Source organism: Cladophialophora immunda, assembly GCF_000835495.1.
Source record: "Cladophialophora immunda strain CBS 83496 unplaced genomic scaffold supercont1.5, whole genome shotgun sequence".
Lineage (NCBI taxonomy): Eukaryota > Fungi > Ascomycota > Eurotiomycetes > Chaetothyriales > Herpotrichiellaceae > Cladophialophora > Cladophialophora immunda.
Genome location: NW_015622545.1, coordinates 250867 through 270750, shown reverse-complemented (window position 1 = coordinate 270750; position 19884 = coordinate 250867). Strand labels below are relative to the sequence as shown.

Genomic DNA, 19884 nt, shown 5'->3' with positions numbered 1-19884 from the left:
GGGACGCACTGCCGCCCATCAACCAAACCGAACAGGCCAAATAAGGAACTGGTCTTTGTTAACTAAGTGAAACTTCAATCCATTGATTGACTGATTGATTGGCGTCCCCGATCGGGTAGCGAACACATGCCTGATACGGATGGAGTAGGACTCCGTATATACATCCTAATTAGCTATCGTCCTGTTTGCGAATACATCGCACGGCACGGCATGGTGCCACATAGCGTAGCGCGGTACGGTATGGCATTGCATCAGAATTGTAGCTAATTACCGAGTATTGTGGCTGGCAAGCTAGCTAGCTAGCTAGCTAGAGGATGGGATGGATGATCAATACCCGACTTTGCTCCCTTTCCAGAATACTTCCATCGTCCAACGTCCAACGTCCAACATCCACCAAGGGACAAAGTAGATAGACAGAAAGATCGGCAGAGCGACAGACAGACAGACGCAAGAGGGTATCTCAACTCGATTCGACTCAACATTTGGACACTGCACAGCAACAAACAAGAATCCATTCATTTCCGCTCAAGAGAGGAGGAAACAGCCGCTAAATGAGAGAAGGGAGGAAACCAAGAAAAAGAGAAATTCCGTCTTCGCTTCGCTTCGCTTCGTGCCGTGCTGTACTGCTGCTCACGCGCTTGCTCGCTGGATATAAAACTGAAACTGAAACTGAAACTGGAATGAGGGTCATAAGGAAAAAAAGGGGAGCCTCGGGGCTGCTCGACGAGGGAAAAACCAACAACATCAAAGACGCAACATGGCGACAAGACCCCGTATTACTATCATCCAACAACTCTGGGAGATTTCCCATCTCCAATAGTCTTCTTGCCTCGTCAGAGTGAGAGCGAACACTCAACACTCCTTCATTCCGTCACATCTGGACTCCGCCCGGTGAAGACCACTAATCTAAATCCTCGTCGTCCTTTTCAACATCCGTCGTTGCCGTCTGAGTCTGGTCGTCGACACGGCTCAAGATCCCCGCCATCTTCTGATGCTCTTCGAGAAAGTCTTCGCTCAGGTCGTCCAACTGCTTGATTTGCTCCTGGATGCCGGCCAACTGGCCTGCAACATTGCGACTTTTCCCGTTCGTTGCTGGTGCAGGGGCTTCCTCTTGACCTGCTGCAGGCGCCGCTTCGGCAGCCGTGGTTCTCGTCGCGGCGTCTTCAGGAGCTTCTAGAGGGCTGGCCCATCGACTAGATTCCAGCCCTTGTTTCGGAGAGGCAGGAGAAAGGGGAGTCGCAGACTTCGCACCAGGCTTCGGGCTTGGAAGCGCAGCAGCCTCAGCCCTGAATCGCTCTGCTTCCTTCTGCGCACTCTCGGCAAGATTTCGTTGCGTTTCGATCTCAAGCATTGCTCCTTGCAGCTCGGCTTCAAGTGACATGATGGTCTTCTTTGCTTCATCGAGGCTCGCCTTGATGGCGTCGACATGCTCTGATTCTGGAGCCTTCTGCACCGCCAGTTTGGCATCGTTCAGTTCGGTGAGGACCTTTTCGAGTTGAGTGTCGTACTCCGCCTTCGCCTCGCGGATCGCATGGTCGTGCTTCTCCTGCAGTGCATGAAGCTCCTTCTGGGCAGTCGTGTACTTCTCGTTCAATTCCTCGAGCTGCGATGGATCCGGTCGCTGCGCTGCAGCTTCCTTTGCATCCATGAGCTCTTGCTTCATCGCTGCCAGAGCAGATTCTCGTTCCTCGCGTGCTAGAACCATGGCTTCTTGGTATTTCTTCTCGACTTCTATGGCTTCTTCTTGTGCCGCGGCAAGTTGAGTTCGAAGTTCGTCCAGCTGGGCGGATGACGACTGGCTAGACTCAGCAGCATTGCGCGCCCCCTGCAGCTCCGCTTGCAGTTGCGTAAGTGCGGCTTCGTGCTCCGATTTGACTTTGCGCAAGGCTTCCTCATGTCGATTCTCGGCTTCGGCGAGGCGGGCACTAGCGGCCGCATTTTGCTCCTCCAGTTGGTCGACTTGGACTTTCCACTGGCTCTCCAAGGTCTTCATGATCTCATCCAATTGGTTGTCGTGTTCCGCCTTCATCCGTTTCTGGAGTTCTTCGTATTGAGACTGATTCGCGGCTTGGCTGGCCTCGACAGATTTGGTATGCTCCTCGCGCACTCTCTCGATGGCTTGCTCATGTTGCCCCTTTAGCGACTTCTCGAGCTCGGCGAGCGACTTTTCATGTTCGGCGCGCAAGGCCTCCATGTCCTCTTCGACCTTGGCCTCCAAAGCCTTCTTCGTCTCCAATACTTGGTCATGTTGCATCTGGAGCTCACTCATTCGGGCAAGTTTGATGACCGAGGTCGACATATCTGCTTTCAGTTTCTCGAGAGCTTCATTGAGTTCGTCCTCTTTCTCCTTAGCTTCTTTCTCGGTGTTTTCAAGAATGGACTTCACCATCTGGGTCTGGAATCGGTTGCCCTCGAGCTCCTGTTGGAGAGACCTCGTTTGAGATTCCAACTGGCGCTTCTCTTCTGCTAGGGACGATCGTAATTCGTCCAACGCTTCCTCGTGAGAAGACTTTGCCTTGATCGTCATATCTTCAAATTGTTGTGCGTGCTCGGCTTTGAGAGAAGTGATTGTCTCAGCATGACGAGAGGAGATCTGCTCTTCCAAGCCACTGAGTTGCTTCGCATGGTCAGCTTTGACTGTTTCCAGAGATTCTTGAGCAGACTTGAGCTGATCCTCTAATTCCTTGACTGTAGTGGCGTGCGACTCCTTCAATGCGTTCAGCGCAATTTCATGCTCATTGGCTTGTTGATGCGACACCTCCTCCAGCTGCTTCGAATGGATAGATTGTGCGTCTGCCAATTCGGCCTCGACAGCATTGAGCTGCTGCTCAAGATTCCGTACCCGTTCAATGTGAATCTTCTCAGCTTCTTCGACGGCCTTCTGTTGCGACTCCGATGCCTCGGACTTCACACGATCGAGTTGCTGCAAGTGCCCAGCTTCAATGGTCTCCAGATCTTTGAGGGACGCGTTCATCTGGTCCTCCAGCTGCTTGATTTGAGAGGAGTGTGTTTGCTTAAGGGTCGACACTTCCTTTTGCGAGTCGTGGAGCTTTTGCTCAAGCTGTTGGATATGCTCAGTATGGCCAGATTTCAGCGTTGCCACTTCTTCGTCGTGTTCCGCCTGTGATCCGGACCGAAGACTTTCGAGTTCTTTTTCATGAGTAGATTTCAGTGCAGCAAGTTCCTCTCGAGCAGACTGGCTTTGGGACTCGTGGTCTTTCAAAATTTTGTCATGCTCTGTGGTAACCTCGCCCAGAGCAGTTTTGGCTGCGTTTACTTGACTTTGCAACGCCGCGAGAGCCCCGTCATGATCTGCTTTTTTCGCCTCCGCTTCTTCATTGGCCTTTTGCAGCTGAGCTTCGAGATCCTGGATTCTACTCGAATGCGAAGCTTTGCTACTTTCAAGCTCGTCGTTTACGGCGGCCAGATCAGCTTCAGCTTTCTTTAGCACGGTCTGCAGTTCGCTTTCTTGCACACTCTGTATTGTTTTCAGTTCTTCTTGCGCAGCGCTCAATTGCTTTTTAATGGCGTCTATTTCCGCGGTATGGGCTTCCTCGGCCGCCGCGAGGGATGTAGCGGCGGCGGCGGTCGCATCGGCCTTTTCCTGCCGTAGAGCTTTGATCTGGTCCTCGAGCGCACGATTTAGCGCTGCCTGGGCGTTGCTTTCCTCGCCCTTTGTCTGCTGAAATTCGAGCACTTGACTCTCCAAAGATCGAATCACTTCGTTTTGTCGGGTAGTTTCCTCGTTGGCTTTGGCAAGCTCTTCCTGTTGATGGACAACTTCTTTTTGCTTGTTCGCAACCTCTGCGCTTACCTCCTCAAGCCTGCCCTGGATTTCGGCAAGCCGCGCCTGATAATCAGCTTCGAGGGTTGCAATCTTGGTCTCCATCTCCTTTTCCAGCTGTGCATTGCTATCCCTTGTCGAAGCCTGCTCAGCAGCCGCATTGCGAAGTTCTTCCAGTTCCAACTTAGACCGGTCGATCTCCTTCCGCGCAAGGGCCAGTTCTAGGGTAAGCTGTTCTGTTTTGGTATCCTGGCCCTGGGAAAGCTCTCGCAGCTCTTCTTGATGTGCACGCTCCATTTCCGAGACTTTAGTTTCGTGGGCTGATGAGAGTTGTTCAATTTTGGCGGCATGCTCGTTCCGGATAGCTTCTGTGGCATCCAGCACGCGTACGCCCTCCTCCTGCGCGCTCTTGCTGAATTGTTCGAGTTTGGCCTTCAAGTCAGTCAGCTCCGCCTGTAACGCGGCGACTTGGGCTTTGCTAGTCTCCTCCTGCAGCTCTGGTGCAATTGCAGCCTCGAGATTTTCCAGCGGAGGTTTGTCTGCTTCGACCGCCGATTCAGAGGGTGTTTCCTCAATCACGGATTGCACCTCCTCCAGTTCCGCAGCCGTTGGTACTCGACCGTGAGTACGTTCGAATGCCCTGACCTTGGCAAGATCCGACTTCAGCTTTGCGATTTTACTTGCAGCGTCATCATCCATGGACTGCTGTTCTTGTTCATCGGCACCGTCCGCGGTCATAGCTGCTCGTAACATGTTGTTGACAAGCTCGAACTCTCGGATCCGCTGCTCTATCAAAAGTGACCTCGTGGATTTCCGCGATCCCAACGGGGGACGAGCGGTCCCGGCTGATTTCTCATCTCCAGCCGATGTTGCATTTTCCTTGTTGTCTTCCGGCTCTTCCATTCCAGCCTTGACTGCGGGTGACGCAGGAATCGTGCTTAGACGTTTCTTGTCGGCAAGAGCGCCGGTACCAACACTTCTTGAGGAGGCGAGAGGCCTAGCACGCGTGGCAGAGGGGGTCGTCGGGGTGCGAGTGGTGCTCGGGGTGGCAGCTACCTTCCTTGCACCAATTGGACTGCCGCCGGTCTGTTGACTCGATGTCGTTGTCTGCATTGATGTCCGGCGAGCAGGAGTGGGAGCAACCGACCTGGAAGTGGAGGCCCGATCAGAAGTCGTGGAGGGAGCCAGAGACATCCTCTTTGGCCTCGCAGATATGCCATCTTTGCCCTTCTCGTCGCCGGAAGGTTTCTCATCAACCGACGTGTCTGATTCTCTTTTCTTGTGTGTGGCAATTGAGGAAGTTGAGGCTGTGACAGGGGTCTTTCGGGCTGTCGTGCTCGCAGCACTCGGTCTGGCTGGCGGCTTGCTCAATGAACTTCCCACGGCAGGCCTAGCAGCCGACGAGGTAGACGTAGAAGTAGAGGCCGGCCTGGTTGTGGTGGACAATCTGGAGGCCGGAGTCCTGGTCACTGGCCGTGACGGAGGATTTGTTGCCTTCGGCCTCACAGTCGCAGTTGCAGTCGCAGTCGCAGTTTCATCCTTTTTGTCCATGGCTGCAGACCGAGGGCAGGGCTCCGACGAGATCGACCGCAAAACAAGAGGGAGATGGACCAGAAGCAGAAATCTGTCAGGAAGGAGAGATAGGAGGAGGAGTCAATCAGCCTAGTCTCAGACCTGCTGGCGTCGACCGATTGGGAGAGCAAAGCGAGAAGGTTGAGGTCACCGCGACGCGTTCCTTTTTGGCTGCGTGGAAAAGTCGTGATTCCAGGACGGGCCGAAAGAAGCGAGCAAAGCAACGAAGCGAAGAAGCGAGCCCCCACCACCAGCGACCGCATCACGAGGCTAAGTTCTCTATCACGGATGTGTCTCTCGCCATTCCTCAGTCCTCACTGCTTCCCCGAGATTAGTGGTTTCAGCCTGCTCCGGAGGGCTCTGGCCTCTGCTCTTTCAATTGAGACACCTGCGCCGCCGTCTCACCCGCCCTGCCGCGACAAGTATGACCAAGATTGCTTTGAACGAGGAGGGATTGACACTGCTGGCTCTACGAGAACATTCGGGATCTGGAGCTCCGTTCGTTTTTGGTGCCATGTGGATTGGCTTATCATTCATTGGTATCAACAACCTGCAGACCAAGTCAGGGGTATCATGAAGCAAACGCTATCAAAAGTAATACTACAGTCTCTGTGTTGTACATTCAGCCCGGGACACTCCTCAACCAGTCCCAGGACTCGTCCAGCTCGTCCTCCAGCTGTCTCGCCATGGTCTGCTTGACCCATCTAGCCTTCGCCATGATCTGATCCATGTCGTATCTCTCCAGTCTCCCGCAAGGCCCGCCATAGGCGTCAATGATATCCTCCCATCTTGACTCACTGGTAAACTCTTGCAGGGCGTTGACCAACACAATCAGTTCATTTTGACTCCATTCCGTCTCATCTGGAGGGGGAATGTCTTCAGTGGGTTCTCGTCTTAGTCCCGGTCTGATAGGTGCAGCCGCCCCGTTGGCATGTCCGGTTCCTTCTCGGCGTCCAGGCTCTGCCCAGGCACGTTCGTCGTCGATGGATATGTCGTCAATATCAACCAGGGGCCGCTGTGAGCCGGGAACTGGCTGGTCTGGTAGCGGTGCACCATCGTGGTAAGCATGACAGCGATATTGTCGATGTTTTGCCCGCACGGCCTCTCTTCTGCGCTGGTATTCGGCTTGCTGTCTCTCCAAATTCTGCTTCTGTCGAACTTCGAGCTCGTCAACGAATCTCTCTCGTTCATCCTCGTCAATGGCACGACGATACTTCTCCACAATGGTTTCAACATTGGGCTTGATGTCCGAGTGTGTCTTGCTTTTGACCGCATTTCCCAGCTCAGGTCGCGGCCTCCAAGCCTGGGCGTTGTTCACTAGCCTGGATGTTATGTTCAGAAGTTGGCAGATTTCCCTCAAGGCCGCCATACTGAACTCATCGTTTTGAAATAAGGTCTTGAGCGCTCGCTTGGCCAGGTCGAGTGAGCTAGGAATCAAGTGCTCGTACAAGTCACGTACCATCCTCTTCCGCTCGAGGTCGTATGGCATATCGGGCTTATAGTGGTAGTCACAGATATGTTTGCATCGTCGCTTCAACAGTCCCAGCGTCTCCCGCTTTTCATATTCCAGTCGTCTAGGGGACCCAGAATTTCCACGATGGAGCTTCTTGTAAATATGCGCCATCTTTTTGAACTCACGCGCACAAGCCTTGCCTTTGATCGACTCTGCTCCAGAGGAAGTGCGGTTCTCAGCAATTTCGGCAGCAGCAACAAGGGAGTCTGTCCAGGCATCCTTGCATTCACGGATTTGCACAGCTACCTCGATGCCTGACAAAGTGTCTTTAACCATTTGCTCTCGTTTGGCTTCTGCCTCGGCCGCAGACTGCTCTGCAGCGTCTCGTTCAGCTCGAGTCCGTGGCCGCTGACTTCGTTCCGGAGGAAGTTCCACAGGTGCTCGTCCTTCCTCGTATGCCGCATTGTCTGCTTCCTTCTCTCGGCCTTCTTCAACCGCCTCGTCGACAATAACGGGCTTGGACGTTTCTTTAGCCAATGTTTGCTTTGCAACTTCCGGGAGTGGATTAGAATATATTGCCGGGGATTGCGGATTTCGCCCAAGCTCGGCGTCGGCGTCACTCCCTGTTTGGGCGGGGTGTCGTTCTTTGGACGGGAGTGCCTTTTTCGAAGGTCTGGGCGGGACATCTTCGACTGGGGGAGACTCTTCTGGAGAACTTCGACCATGTTGTGAGGACTTCTGCCCAAGTTCTTCTCTCTGGGAAGCCTCGAAAATATCCTCACCGTCAAAGGGTAACTGATCCACCATCGCACTCGTTTCCTTTAGCTTGCTCGCAGGGCGACGGGCTTTGTGAAGAGACCGGCCAATCTTCTCAATTCGATTCCTCACAGGCCTCTTTCGAGGTGAATCGTCCAAGTTTACCAGCGCATTTGTTCTAGTTTCCAGGACACCCTTGCCCTTGAAAGGCGAAGCAGTCTGTTGTGGTCGGACATTGAGCGGCCTGAACTTCTTGATCGGCTTCAACAAGGGGTTTGTCCCAGCTTTCGGTTCGGGGTCATCAGGGATCTCGTACAGGTCGGGTCGATTGACATGTTTAGGTGCTGAAAGCGACTTCCGCGCCTGCAGTCTTCCGGATTTGCGCCGCGAGGGACTTGCAGTTGTTGACATGGGCAGGTTAGAGGTAGACGGGGTGGGCTGCCCGAGTTGGATACGTTTGTTCGAGGGGCTTGTCGCACTGGAGCCGCCGCGGGATTCTCGCTTCCTCTTCCGGGGAGAGCTTCGCGTCAAGTTGGCAGCCTCCTCGTTGAGGATGGCTGTCACGTCTTCTGCTTCCCACTCTGCCGCATCGCGAGCAACAGATCGCCGCGTCGTGCGCAGCATTTATCACCAGCTTAGAGACAAAGACACGGATTGGAACTATCATAAGGTCCATAGGTATGGAGTTCGAAGCGTTGGGGTCAGTGTTGAAGTCGGAGGCTTAAAGTTCAACTTGACGCGCCCCGCGGGGCAGTGGTTGCGCAGGCGATGTTGCCACGAGGCTGAGATTACCTGATGAGTTCAGCCTCGTCATCGAGCCAAGCGCAGACGTTCTATCGTCACATCGACTATCCGCGTATTTCACCATCCCCCACTGAGGTGAATTGTCCAGAATCGTCGGCTTTCATGTAAACTCTTGTCCTGTATGTTCTCTAGGATCACTTCCAGATTCGTGTTCGAGTCCAAGGAACAAGCGAGATGGCGAACTTTCCAACACTCGCAAAAATTGCCGACGTAAAGGAGCATCAGTTTGAGAAGCCGGTGAAAAAGATCTTCGATGGCCCTGACGTTTCCTTCTTTCTGATGTCGCTGGCATATCGGGACATCATGACATTTATGCTGCAATTGAACAGGTCGGTTTTGCCACGCAAAAATCAGACTGGAGGAACGACCGCAATTACGACCTGGCGATTAGACTCTGAGGACGTTGTGTTCTCAGATGCCGTGTATCGGCTGCGAAGTCTGTTGAATAAGCTAATAGAGCTCGTCGAAGCGGTTCCTCCTGATACCGGCCCTCGGCGATTTGGCAACGTCAGCTTCCGCAAGTGGTACAGGATCGTCGAGGAACAGGTTGGCGACCTCTTGACGGAATCTCTGCCAGAAGAACTAGGACCAGCGCATGAAGAACTCACCTCATATTTCCTGGGAAGCCTTGGCAGCGCTCAACGGCTGGACTATGGGACAGGCCACGAGCTCAGCTTTCTTGCCTTCCTGGCTTGCCTGTGGAAGCTGAGTTTCTTCCCCGAGGCCGAAGCGGGAGTGGAAGAGCGAGGAATTGCCCTGGGGGTTTTCGAGCTATACCTCATCCTCATCAGGAAACTCATCAAGACGTACACCTTGGAACCGGCCGGGTCTCACGGTGTTTGGGGCTTGGATGACAATTCATTCCTCCCATATATTTTTGGCTCTGCGCAACTATGCCCGCCGATCGCTGAAACAGACGACACCCCTACCGAAGGGTCGCTCCCTGACGCGCCCGAGGCATCTGCAGTGACAAAACTCAACCTCGTCGAGAAGGAGAAGGGTTCAAATATGTACTTTTCGGCCATAGCGTTCATTTACGACGTCAAAAGGGGTCCGTTCTGGGAACACAGCCCCATGCTTTTCGACATATCTGGCATCAAGGACGGTTGGGGCAAGATCAACAAGGGCATGATCAAGATGTACAACGCAGAAGTGCTCTCCAAGTTCCCCGTCGTCCAGCATTTTCCCTTCGGATCTCTGTTCGAGTGGGAGCGGGATCCCAAAGCCAGGCCGCCACCACCCTCCACACACGCTGCGAGTCAACCCCTCCGAAACCCAATGGACACCAATGCCCCAAGCGCGATGAGACCGAGTGGCCCGCCGATGGGGTCAACGGCTGCTCCCTGGGCTGCGAAACCGTCAGCAGCACCAGCGGGGTTCGTCAACGGTGTCACGCAGGCGCCCTGGGCGAGTCGAGCGCCAGCGCCAGCGCCTCCTCGAGGCGGCTTTGCTGGAGCACAGAGACGGCCGCTGCAAGCGCTGAAGGAGACGGACACGAAGACGATCCAGCAAAATCCCGAAGGGCAGAAGTAAGCGTTGTACGAGGGCACAAGAAGACGGTTTCAAAATGTATGATTATTCTGCACGGGAACCAAAACCAGACTGGGACATGTATCAAGTCGAGCATGGGAACAGGGGGTATCACGATGAATCTGAATCATAGCCCACCACCAACGCCGTGCTGTTTGCCACTTTTGTCTTCGTCTCTTTCTCTTTCTCTTGCTTCTGCTCCGTCACCCCTTCGTCCGGCCGTTTCCGTTTGACTCTAGGCTGCCAGACATCTTCCTCTCTCAAGAAAGGATCGGACGCGATCCTCGTATTGCTTCGTAGCGTGCTTTGCAGTATTTCCTTTTTGTGGTCCGACTTCGCGGCGGTGCTGGACTTCGACCGAGAGGAGGATGAGGGGGTGGAAATAGATAGGGGAATCAACGGCCCAGTGTTGAGAGCAGTGCTAAACATGGGCTTCCTCGAGCTCGTCGACGACGACAGCTCAGCGGCATGGTCACCAAACTCGACAAATTTGGCCCTCTCGCCGTCCTCGGCATCTTCGCCCACCATGTCCAGCTCCAGCCCGAACTTCTCCTTCAACGCCTCCCCGGACTTTTCGTCGGCCTGTCTCTTCCGCCTGCCCACGCGAAACTCGGCGCGGAGGCGTTTACTCCGCTCGTACGGGTCCGCCCAGTCGCGCTCGCTGGCCTTGAGGAGACTCTCGAGTCTCTCCTTCTGAGAATCAAACAGCGTCTTGTCCTGGATCTTCTTCTCCAGCGCGCCGAACCCGCCGTTGCGCTCCAGCCGCTCTTTGTCCTCCTCGGTCACCCCGCCGCCGGTGATCTGGATCTCGCCGTCCAGGAGCTTGTCGGCGCCCGTGTCCCTCCGCCGCCCGCCCTCGACGACCACGTACTCGGCGTTCTTGGGATCCGTGCGGACCTCCACCCAGCCGCCGCAGGCGGCGTGCTTGAAGCGGAAACTCCAGATCGGCGTGGAGAAGTAGTTGCCCACCTTCTTCTTCTCGGCATTGAACCGCACGCCTTGCCCGATGAGCTGCTCGGGCCGGCAGTGCGTGCACCAGATGGCGAACGGGCACTCGAAGCGAACGGTCAGGACGCCTTCGGTCTTGAGCTTGCGCGCGCGCGAGCCCAGCGCGTGACCCTTGCCCGAGGCGGTGTTGAAGGAGACCACGCCCTCCAGGTCCGGAGGGACGTAGCGGCCCATGTTGAAGCCCTGCATTTTGGCGGTCGGGTTGTCGTCTTTAACGGTTCGGAGGAGGGAGGCGGGGATAAAGTGCGCCGGCCGATCAGTCTGGCTCTTGTGATATTGCAATGGACCCTCGGTTGTCCAGACGAGCACCCATTTCAGTATCTGCTCAAGCAGACGAGGAGATTACAAGCCAGATATTATGCCAGGAGGAAAGGAGAGTGAGGCATGGTCGTCGGCAGAACGAGGCTGATCCCAAAATTCCGCAGCGCAGTTTGAGCACACGTCAAGTTTGGCTGAGGCTCAGTCTTCCCCCCATCGGAGAATTATGATAATCCGCTTCCGGCAGCCTCATGCAATTCCCTGACTCGCGCTGCTGGAGCGGCGACAAGGCCCGATGAGCCACCAGATATACGGAGCACTATGAGGGCACTCAGGAAAGTGCAGGGAACATAGAATGGCCAGACTGAAAGCTGCCCATTCTGAATCAGCACTGAAATGCCACGCCCTCCCGCTTCGCCACATTCGACCCTCCGCCAGCGAACCCTGTACCTTCGCAACTAATCTCGACCAGTCTGCCCACCTTTCGACTGCTGTGTTTTCCCTCCTTGTGCTTCTGCTTCTTGTCCTTGCCTCCCTTGTCGTGACTATCTCCAGCTCCGGGCGATGGTCCGCTCAGATCCGCCTCACAGACGTAGCAGAGGATACTCGGATTTGTTGTGTCGCCCCGCTTCGACGACACACCATTGGAACGGGTACCAACGAGAAACAAGTCAGCGCATGCGCCGCAGATCACATGCCCACATCCGTCTGCCGTCCCCAACATCGGCCTTGAAGTGTTGGTTAGGGCTTTCTTGCAGCTCGGACAGACCCTCGTTGGTTCGTCCGCCTTCCCGCCGCCGGCCCTATTTTCGGGCTCGATCTCTGCAAAATTGACGGTGATGAGTGATTTCAGCGAGTAGCCGTGTTTATCCTCCGGCGTGGATGCCGGACATAGCGGGTGAAGCTTTTGCTGCTTGGATTTTGAAGTCGTGGTGTTGGATGCAGACAGGCTGTCGGAGCCCGGGACCCAAAAACTCGCCTCAGAAGATTTTGTTTTCTTGTTCTTCTCGCTGCCTTCGCCGTTGCGTTGCAGCTCCGACGAATGGGCATGCAATTCCTCGGCTTCTCTCTTCCTCTTTTTTCCCGTCGATTCGATCCCGTCATCTGCAAACCCCATCGCTGTCCTCTCGAACCTTTCCAGCTCCCTTTTCCTGCTCTCTTCCTCCTCCCGCGCTTTCTCCTCGCGCTCCTCCCTCTCCCTCATCTCGGCTTCTCTCTCTAGTCGTTTGATCTCTTTTCGCTGGGCCATGAGATCGTTCAACGCACATTCCCTGCAGAATAGATGGGCTTCTTTGTTTCCCTCCCCGCAAGCCACAGGGGAGTTCGCATAGCCAAGACATAGGCGGCAATACCCAAATGGGAGAAACGAGTCGCGTGTTAGTCGGGTTGTTTGAGTCCCCCAACTTGAACGGAGGAGGGAGCGTTCATGAGAGGTAAAGAAAGCCAATGACGTGTTGCGCTTCGAGTGGGACATTTTGACCCCGGGGGGTGTTGCACCAGAGATGTCGCAAACGTGGAGAAAGACAACAAGGTGGTGGCAACCAAGAATTGAAACTGTATCCCACTCCGGACAGAAAACTCCTTGGCTGTCTGCTATTCTCTGATGATCGCGTCAGGGTACCTCCTATCGAAATGGTATATTCCTATCGGGCTAGTCACAAGGACTGCCTAATCGTGCGGGCTATTCTATGATGTCGGGTGATTGATGAGAAGACGTTGTCCTTTTTGGGGTTCGAGATGCGTCGGTTGCCGTCTGAAAGGACGTCTAAGCTATGAAACAGTCGTGGCGGTTTGAGCCAGTCTCAAGCCTCCAACAACGGCGCGGCAGTTTGCATAAAACGCTATCCCGTGCCGTTGACGGACGCAAACTTGAAGGAGGAGCTGAAAGGCAGGTTGCACCTAGGACGATCTGGGCCTCAAGATCAAGCACAGACGCAGCGTGTTCATTGTGTGGAAAGAGGTCGCTTGCTCTAGGGGCTCACGAATGGATCTTTGATCATGATAGAGCTCACGAATTTTGGGTGTTCGGAACAGCCCCGGAGAAACTTATGGCCGAATGCCACGGTCCGTCCTTGGAAGAGAATCCTGTGAGCGGCAGGATTGGCTACGTCGGTGGACGTGGAACTATCACGCTAGGGCCTTGGCTGAGGCCTTAAATGAGCGCTAGTATAGTAACATAACTTAGTTAGGAGGGAACTCATCTACTAGTAGTAAATAACTATTTTATAGAAAAGTGCTAACATTCTGGATCTTCGCTCGCCACTGTAATCAGTTTAGCTTCGCTCTCGTGCTCGGTACATGGACTCGCTCTGTACCGGGCGCTTCGCTCGAATATCTAACACACACTATGAAAGCTGCTAATCACAAATCGGGGATTTTTGGTCCGGATGAGGTGACTGAGATGACCTCCAATATGTTGTGCTCAGGTTTCTACCACTTACAGCCTCTTGTCCGACGTGTACCGCAGAAATATACTCCTCAGACCACGGCAAATGGATATCAAGGTGATACTTTGTTCGGGGAAAGCCAGATTGGTAAACTGCGTTCCAAGTTGGCAAAGAAATGCGATCTACAAGTCGGGTTTCAACCGAGCTCCGTGGGATGATAAGGTCATTGACTTTCATGCATCGCATGCCGTGCATGTGTTTGATGACGAGGTACGTGATATTTGAGACTGTATAGAAGAGCATGAATGATCGACGAAGAGTCGTTGTGGATATCTCGAGTCCTGGGCTGTAGTCCTCGAAGTGGACAGCAGGCGGTGCACCAAACACTTGATGCCTACGGCTTTCCAGACGCGGCGATGGTCAATTCACGCGACGTGGCTCTCTAGGAAGTGTTGAAACTATGAGAAATACGTGATAGATGCACGACTTCGGGTTTGAGAATGCCCTGCGATTGGTAGGGCATAGTTGTATTCACAAGTCTCATCATCTATGAACCGAGTGTGGATGGACTCCAATATTCATCATGTATGATCGCCATTGGTGTCCGATCGCTGCTCTGTTTTCAACTAGTATTCGATGTTTATTTCTGAGCATTCTGGACACTCGCACTCATTGTTCGGATGGACGCCGCCAAGGTGATATCCTGAAGACTTTTCCACGGTTCAGTTTCAAAGTCGTCCATCTGCGCATCAACATATCCTGGAGCTGCCACAGACCGGGGGAGTATAGCAAAAGATCGTCCTAGACACGTCTCACGTCAGTCTTTTCTTTGGGAACGTAGTACGGGGATCAAGATGGGGCCAGCGCGTTACCATTAATAGATTTATCGCAGGCAATCCTCAGAACGGCCGTTGTGCAGTCTTCGATCTCGGCGAACTCGACTCCCTTGGAGACCAATCTCTCTATGACCTGGGGCTTCAGGATGGTGGTCTTAGTGTACCTGGACGTAATGTGTATCAGTCCCAGCCTAACTCGAGTCTTCACTGATCTCCTACCATGGGGCCACGTAGGCGACGCGAATACCCTCCTGCCAGGACGTACGGCGGGCACTGCGCATTAGACCCCTCAGGGCAAATTTCGAGGCAGAGTACTGGAAGGAGCCAGGCTGGTCGAGCAGTCCGGCGACGCTGCCCTTGAAGATGAAACAGCGGTCCCGACCTTCGCCTTCTGGCTGAATGCGGAGATAATGCTGGCCCAGTTTGAAGGTATAAACGGCCCCGATCAGGTTGAGCGTGAGAATAGGCAAAGTTGGCTTCGTAGGCTCACTGCTAGGTTCTTTCGGTCAAAGTACCCAAACATCAGCGCACTGTGATAGAGGGATATCCGTGCAAGCAGGAAATTACAGGGGAGCTGGAGATAACACAGAGAGAGACACCTTCAAGAGCAAATATCTCGTCGGGCCCGGTGATGCCGGCATTGGCGACGACGATGTCTAGACTTTTGCTCGGCGAATTGGCGACAGCATGCTTGAACAAGTTCAACTGGTCCTCCCAGGAGGTTGCGTCGCACTTGACAAATTGGACGTGGCTGAGCAGCAAGACGTGAGATACTGAATATCCATGGCCCCAAGCAACAAATGTAGGCGGCTCATCCACTTACGGTCCAAGTTCTTTGGCCAGCGCTGCTCCTTTCTTCTCGTCGATGTCACCGAAACTCACATAAGCCCTACACCCATTTGGTCAGGACTCTGCGAGCAGTTGAGTGGGATTTCAAGACACGCTCGGGGTGCTCACCCTGCAGCAGCAAAAGCACGGACATGAGACTCGCCAAAGCCATTTGCGCCTATCTCCAGATTACTGCGAGGACATGAGGATAAGAGAGCCAATCCGTCTCACCTCCTGTCACGAGGACGCTTTTGCCGCTGAGATTCGCAGTCTGGGGCTTCACGCTGCAGTCGACTGGCGTATTGGTGTAAGGCTGCAGTGGCATGTTTGCAGCTTGGCCCTGAGAAATGTTGTCTTTCAGTGTCACACAATTCTGCCCGTGTGTTGCTCGTCTGAAAGAGAACCAAAAGCCTCCCTATGTCAATTCGCGCCTGGTCCTTAAGTCCTCGCAAAAGACGAACCCTTCAGTGCTCTGCGGGGAAACCAATGGACCGAGCTTGACCAATTCCTGGCGTACCGTAAGATGCTCCCAACTTCCGAAATGAAGCCGCGGATATACCAAAAGAGGGCTTCTATCGAAAACAGAACGACAGATCGGGTTTCGCCTCGGCAGCCACATCTCCAAAGTGGAACCCGAGCCTTGATGAGACCTAGAGTGTGGTATGATTGAACATAGGTAAGGCCACTGCGAAGAAGAAGCATAAAAGGGCAAGGTAAATCGTAATACAATTGCTCAGTTCCTCATCTAATCTTTCAAAGCATAACCTGTAAAAGGCCCCCGGTCCCATTGAGACAACTGCCTCCCATAACCAAAATGGTGTCCAATGAGTATGTCTCCACGTCGCTGGCACCCGATCCGACTGCCAAACCTCTCCCAGACGGCCTGCTACACGAGAATGAATGGTACAGGCAGGACTTTGCCGGCTATCAAGTGACCGAGTCGCCCTTGTTCACCCGGCGTCCCATCAAAATGATCTGTGTTGGCGCCGGTGCCTCGGGCCTCCAAATCGCCCACAAGGCCCAGCTCTTCCTGAAAGACGTCGAGCTGGTCATCTACGAGAAAAACCACGACTTGGGCGGCACCTGGCTCGAGAATCGATACCCCGGATGCACATGCGACATTCCCAGCCACAGCTAGTAAGTCGCCCGAGGGATTAAGGAGTTGTTCGTCCGCTGCTGATGATGACCACCCCAGTCAGTTCTCCTGGGCACGAAATCCGAAGTGGTCCGAGTATTACTCGACTTCCGAGGAGATTTGGCAGTACTTTAAAGACACGGCTACGAAATTCGACCTGGAGAAGTACGTCAAGTACAATCACAAGGTCGAGAAGGCTGTCTGGGACGAGGAGTCTGGGCGATGGAACCTCACCATAACGGCACCGGACGGATCAGTTCTCACAGATTCCAGCGAGATTCTTGTCAACGGCGGCGGGATTCTGAAGTAGGTTGAAAAGTCATGGCTCCATTAGTATCGGCCAGGAAACAGCGGACTGACACTGTCACCTCTCAGCTCTTGGAAATACCCCAATGTGCCCGGTATTGATGCCTTTCAGGGCAAAATCATGCACAGTGCTCGATGGGACCACGACTATGATTTTGAGGGCAAAACGGTGGCCGTCATCGGTGGTGGTTCGTCTGCGGTTCAGATTACTCCGCAGTTGCAGAAAGGTGAGGCCGGCAACGACAGCCGATCGCAGCGATGAGAAGAAGACGGCGTGTGCTAATTCGAACTGCTGTATAGTGGCCAAAAGGGTTATACCGTTTCTTCGATCCCCCGTGTGGATAACGACTGGGTTTGGAGCCAAGTATGCAGGGCCCAACGGCACGAATTTCGCATGTAAGTGGTTGAGTTGACACCCTGGGACACGCCACGAGACAACAGGAGCTGACGGCATATCCAGACTCGGAGGAGCAAAAGAAAGAGTTTGAGAATGACCCAGAAAAGTACACCAAGTACTGCCGGGATCTCGAAGGAGAACTGAACAAGCGATTTACTCTGGTACGTTGGCAGTCATTGTTCCTCGAGATCAGAGCCTTGGGAGCTGCCCAGCCTCGAAAAAGCCATTCCTATCTCTCTCTCTGTGCCGCTTCATCACTGACACCCCGGCACCTAGAACCACCTTCACAGCAAAGACCAGAAAGCGTCCCGGGAGCTCGTGACCAAGATGATGACAGAGCGTCTCGGCAGCCACCCAGAGCTTATCAAGCACCTGATCCCCGATTTTGCACTGGGATGCCGACGTATGACGCCGGGGACGGGCTACCTGGAGAGCTTGACGAAGCCCAACGTCCAAGTGGTCTGCCAAGGCGTGCAACGCATCACGGAGACGGGGGTGATAGACGACACCGGCGCCATGCACGAGGTGGATGCGATCGTGTGCGCCAGCGGCTTCGACACCAGCTTCAGCCCGCACTTCACGGTCATCGGGCGCGAGGGGCGCAACCTGCGCGAGGAGTTCGGCGACGCTCCCAAGGCGTACATGGGGATCATGGCCGAGGGGTTTCCGAACCTGTTCCACTTCCTGGGGCCCAACAGCCCCGTGAGCCACAGCTCCACGCTGCCTATCTTCGAGTGGCACACGCGCTACATGTTCCAGATGATCGACAAGCTGCAGGTCGAGAACGTCCGGGCCTTTGACCCCAAGCCCGAGTGCGTCCGCGACCTGTTCAACCACACCCACGAGCTCATGAAGCGCCTGGCCTGGAGCTCCGCGTGCCACTCGTGGTTCAAGAACGGCAAGGTCCACGGGCCCGTCACGGCCATCTGGCCGGGCAGTCGGCTGCATTACTTCGAGGCCCTGGACCGCCCGCGCTACGAGGACTACAACATCACCTACCGCAGCGGCAACCGGTATCAGTATCTGGGCAACGGGTACACGCACACCGAAATCGACCCGGACGGCAATGCGGTCTGGTACTTCGATGACCCGTTCTGCCAGAAATGAGAGATTCTCGGGGTGGAGGCTGCAGAGCGTAGAGATGAGAGTGGCGTTGATGGGTATAGTTGCAACCACACGACAGGTTAAAGGAGCAGTAGACCGAGACTTGACGGAAGAAATCTTTCAGGACGTCTTATGTATTGTATTCTTCCAATTAGTCCGGAATTTGTCGTGGTCATTCCACGCCTACGCTCACTGCACGTAGACATCGCACATGCGCGACGGGAAATCATTCTCCCAGAAAGAAAAAGTCGGCGTCCAGGAAAGACAGGTCCGGAGACAGCCACTCGGGCGCCAAATCGACGGCATTGTGGTGCTCGGCATTCGTCCCAGTAGTGGTAGAGACCCAGGGCAAAGTCCAAGAAGCACCCTCAACCGTGGTGGCTTGCACGTCGCGCCGCGGTGGCGAGGACGGCCGTTCCACTTCGGCCGATTTCCTCTTCATGCCCGGAGGTGGTTTGATGCGAGACACGCCCTGGGAGGCGGCCTCCTGGAGCTGGCCAATCTTCTGGAACGCGGCGGTGAAGTAGGCGATGATGAAGCGGGCCGCAAAGTACGCCTTTTCCAGCTCCCGGAGGATGAGCATGGCGAGATCGATCTTTTGCGTCGCGATGCGCTGCTTGAAGCCCGTGGCCCACAGGCGGTCGAGGAAGAGGATCGACACGATGACAATGAGCGCCGGGGGCCTGGTAGTTGGGTGACTGTCAGAAACGTGTGTCTGTTATTCTGGACTGAGGGTTCTAATGCTCACGCTTCGGGGGGGAGATAGCCAACCAATTCGTTCTCGGCGAGGTGCGTCAGGACGGTCATTGCTGCTGAAGCCGAACTCAGACATCTGTCCCACGCGGATGCGGCGCTGTATTTGATTGGCTCGGTTTCGGGGTGGTCGGGTTCCTTGTCGAACACGACGGGTTTGAAGAGGGTGATGACCACCGCGCTATTTGCGTCAGCTTGAGGAGAGGTCTCTTCTTGCATCGAGGCGCGAGGGGAACTTTACTGGTACATGACATGGAGGAAGGATCTTGTCACCGCCTCCGCCTTGGACTGTCCGTCCGCACGCAAATCCAAGCCGTCCACGCGACATTCGGGTTCCAGACTCAGGTACCACGACTGCAAGGCCATGTCCAGGTCGTCAACCCGTGGGCTGGAAGCCGGGGACCGCACCGGGCGATATTGGCACGCGAGAACATCCCCGATGATCTTGGCAAGTTGGACCATCCGGACAAAGATGGGAGCGAGTCGGTTGCATTTCCGGATCGTGGCGATCGCGCCGGCACTGAGGTCTACCCACGACGACTCGGCGACTACCAAGTCGTCGATCACCACCTCTGGCACATTGCAGTCCTCGGCGGTGATCCGGGTCGGCCGGCCCATGCCGAGCCCCAGGTAGCGGTCGCGAAAAAGACAGCACGACCAGATCCGGCGCCATAGACGCCGTTGGTAGAGGGGGATATTGCTCCTGCACGGGTCGCGGTGGAAGCCGAGGGCCTGGCTGAGACTCGTGGCGATGCCGATCCAGTGCCAGCTGTCGGCTCGATCGTGGGTGTTTCCGTACCAGTACCCCATTAGGAGAAGGGATTGCACCAGACACGTTTTATCCGCCTCATAGTCAAAGTCATAAAGCGCCTATCAGGGTCAACTGTTGTCGGGAAGGCTGGCCAAATAGACGTGCTGGTCGAGCCCGCTCACCTTTGCACGCAGGTAGTACCGCTTCTTCAATGCGGTGATG

General features: G+C 54.7%; 5 protein-coding genes across 5 annotated transcripts; 1 reads left to right on the top strand and 4 right to left on the bottom strand.

Annotated features, from left to right (window-relative positions):
• Positions 1–186: 186 nt before the first annotated feature.
• On the bottom strand, positions 187–5532 carry PV07_08461 (uncharacterized protein). Its single transcript, XM_016395630.1, has one exon. The coding sequence runs from the start codon at positions 5333–5335 to the stop codon at positions 902–904; it is 4434 nt and encodes a 1477-aa protein (XP_016245486.1). The 5' UTR covers positions 5336–5532; the 3' UTR covers positions 187–901.
• A 327-nt stretch (positions 5533–5859) lies between these two features.
• PV07_08460 (uncharacterized protein) lies at positions 5860–8271 on the bottom strand. Its single transcript, XM_016395629.1, has one exon. It carries the CDS (start codon positions 8187–8189, stop codon positions 5979–5981), a length of 2211 nt encoding a protein of 736 aa, XP_016245485.1. The 5' UTR covers positions 8190–8271; the 3' UTR covers positions 5860–5978.
• A 147-nt stretch (positions 8272–8418) lies between these two features.
• Positions 8419–10121, top strand: PV07_08459 (uncharacterized protein). The gene has a single exon (XM_016395628.1). It carries the CDS (start codon positions 8544–8546, stop codon positions 9900–9902), a length of 1359 nt encoding a protein of 452 aa, XP_016245484.1. The 5' UTR covers positions 8419–8543; the 3' UTR covers positions 9903–10121.
• On the bottom strand, positions 9927–11334 carry PV07_08458 (uncharacterized protein). Its single transcript, XM_016395627.1, has one exon. It carries the CDS (start codon positions 11094–11096, stop codon positions 10011–10013), a length of 1086 nt encoding a protein of 361 aa, XP_016245483.1. The 5' UTR covers positions 11097–11334; the 3' UTR covers positions 9927–10010.
• Positions 11331–13149, bottom strand: PV07_08457 (uncharacterized protein). Its single transcript, XM_016395626.1, has one exon. The coding sequence runs from the start codon at positions 12637–12639 to the stop codon at positions 11551–11553; it is 1089 nt and encodes a 362-aa protein (XP_016245482.1). The 5' UTR covers positions 12640–13149; the 3' UTR covers positions 11331–11550.
• Between the last annotated feature and the right edge of the window lie 6735 nt (positions 13150–19884).

Bases quoted from the DNA above. Each gene is read 5' to 3' on its own strand.
- PV07_08461 (XM_016395630.1), bottom strand. From the start codon at position 5,335: ATGGACAAAAAGGATGAAACTGCGACTGCGACTGCAACTGCGACTGTG.
- PV07_08460 (XM_016395629.1), bottom strand. From the start codon at position 8,189: ATGCTGCGCACGACGCGGCGATCTGTTGCTCGCGATGCGGCAGAGTGG.
- PV07_08459 (XM_016395628.1), top strand. From the start codon at position 8,544: ATGGCGAACTTTCCAACACTCGCAAAAATTGCCGACGTAAAGGAGCAT.
- PV07_08458 (XM_016395627.1), bottom strand. From the start codon at position 11,096: ATGCAGGGCTTCAACATGGGCCGCTACGTCCCTCCGGACCTGGAGGGC.
- PV07_08457 (XM_016395626.1), bottom strand. From the start codon at position 12,639: ATGTCCCACTCGAAGCGCAACACGTCATTGGCTTTCTTTACCTCTCAT.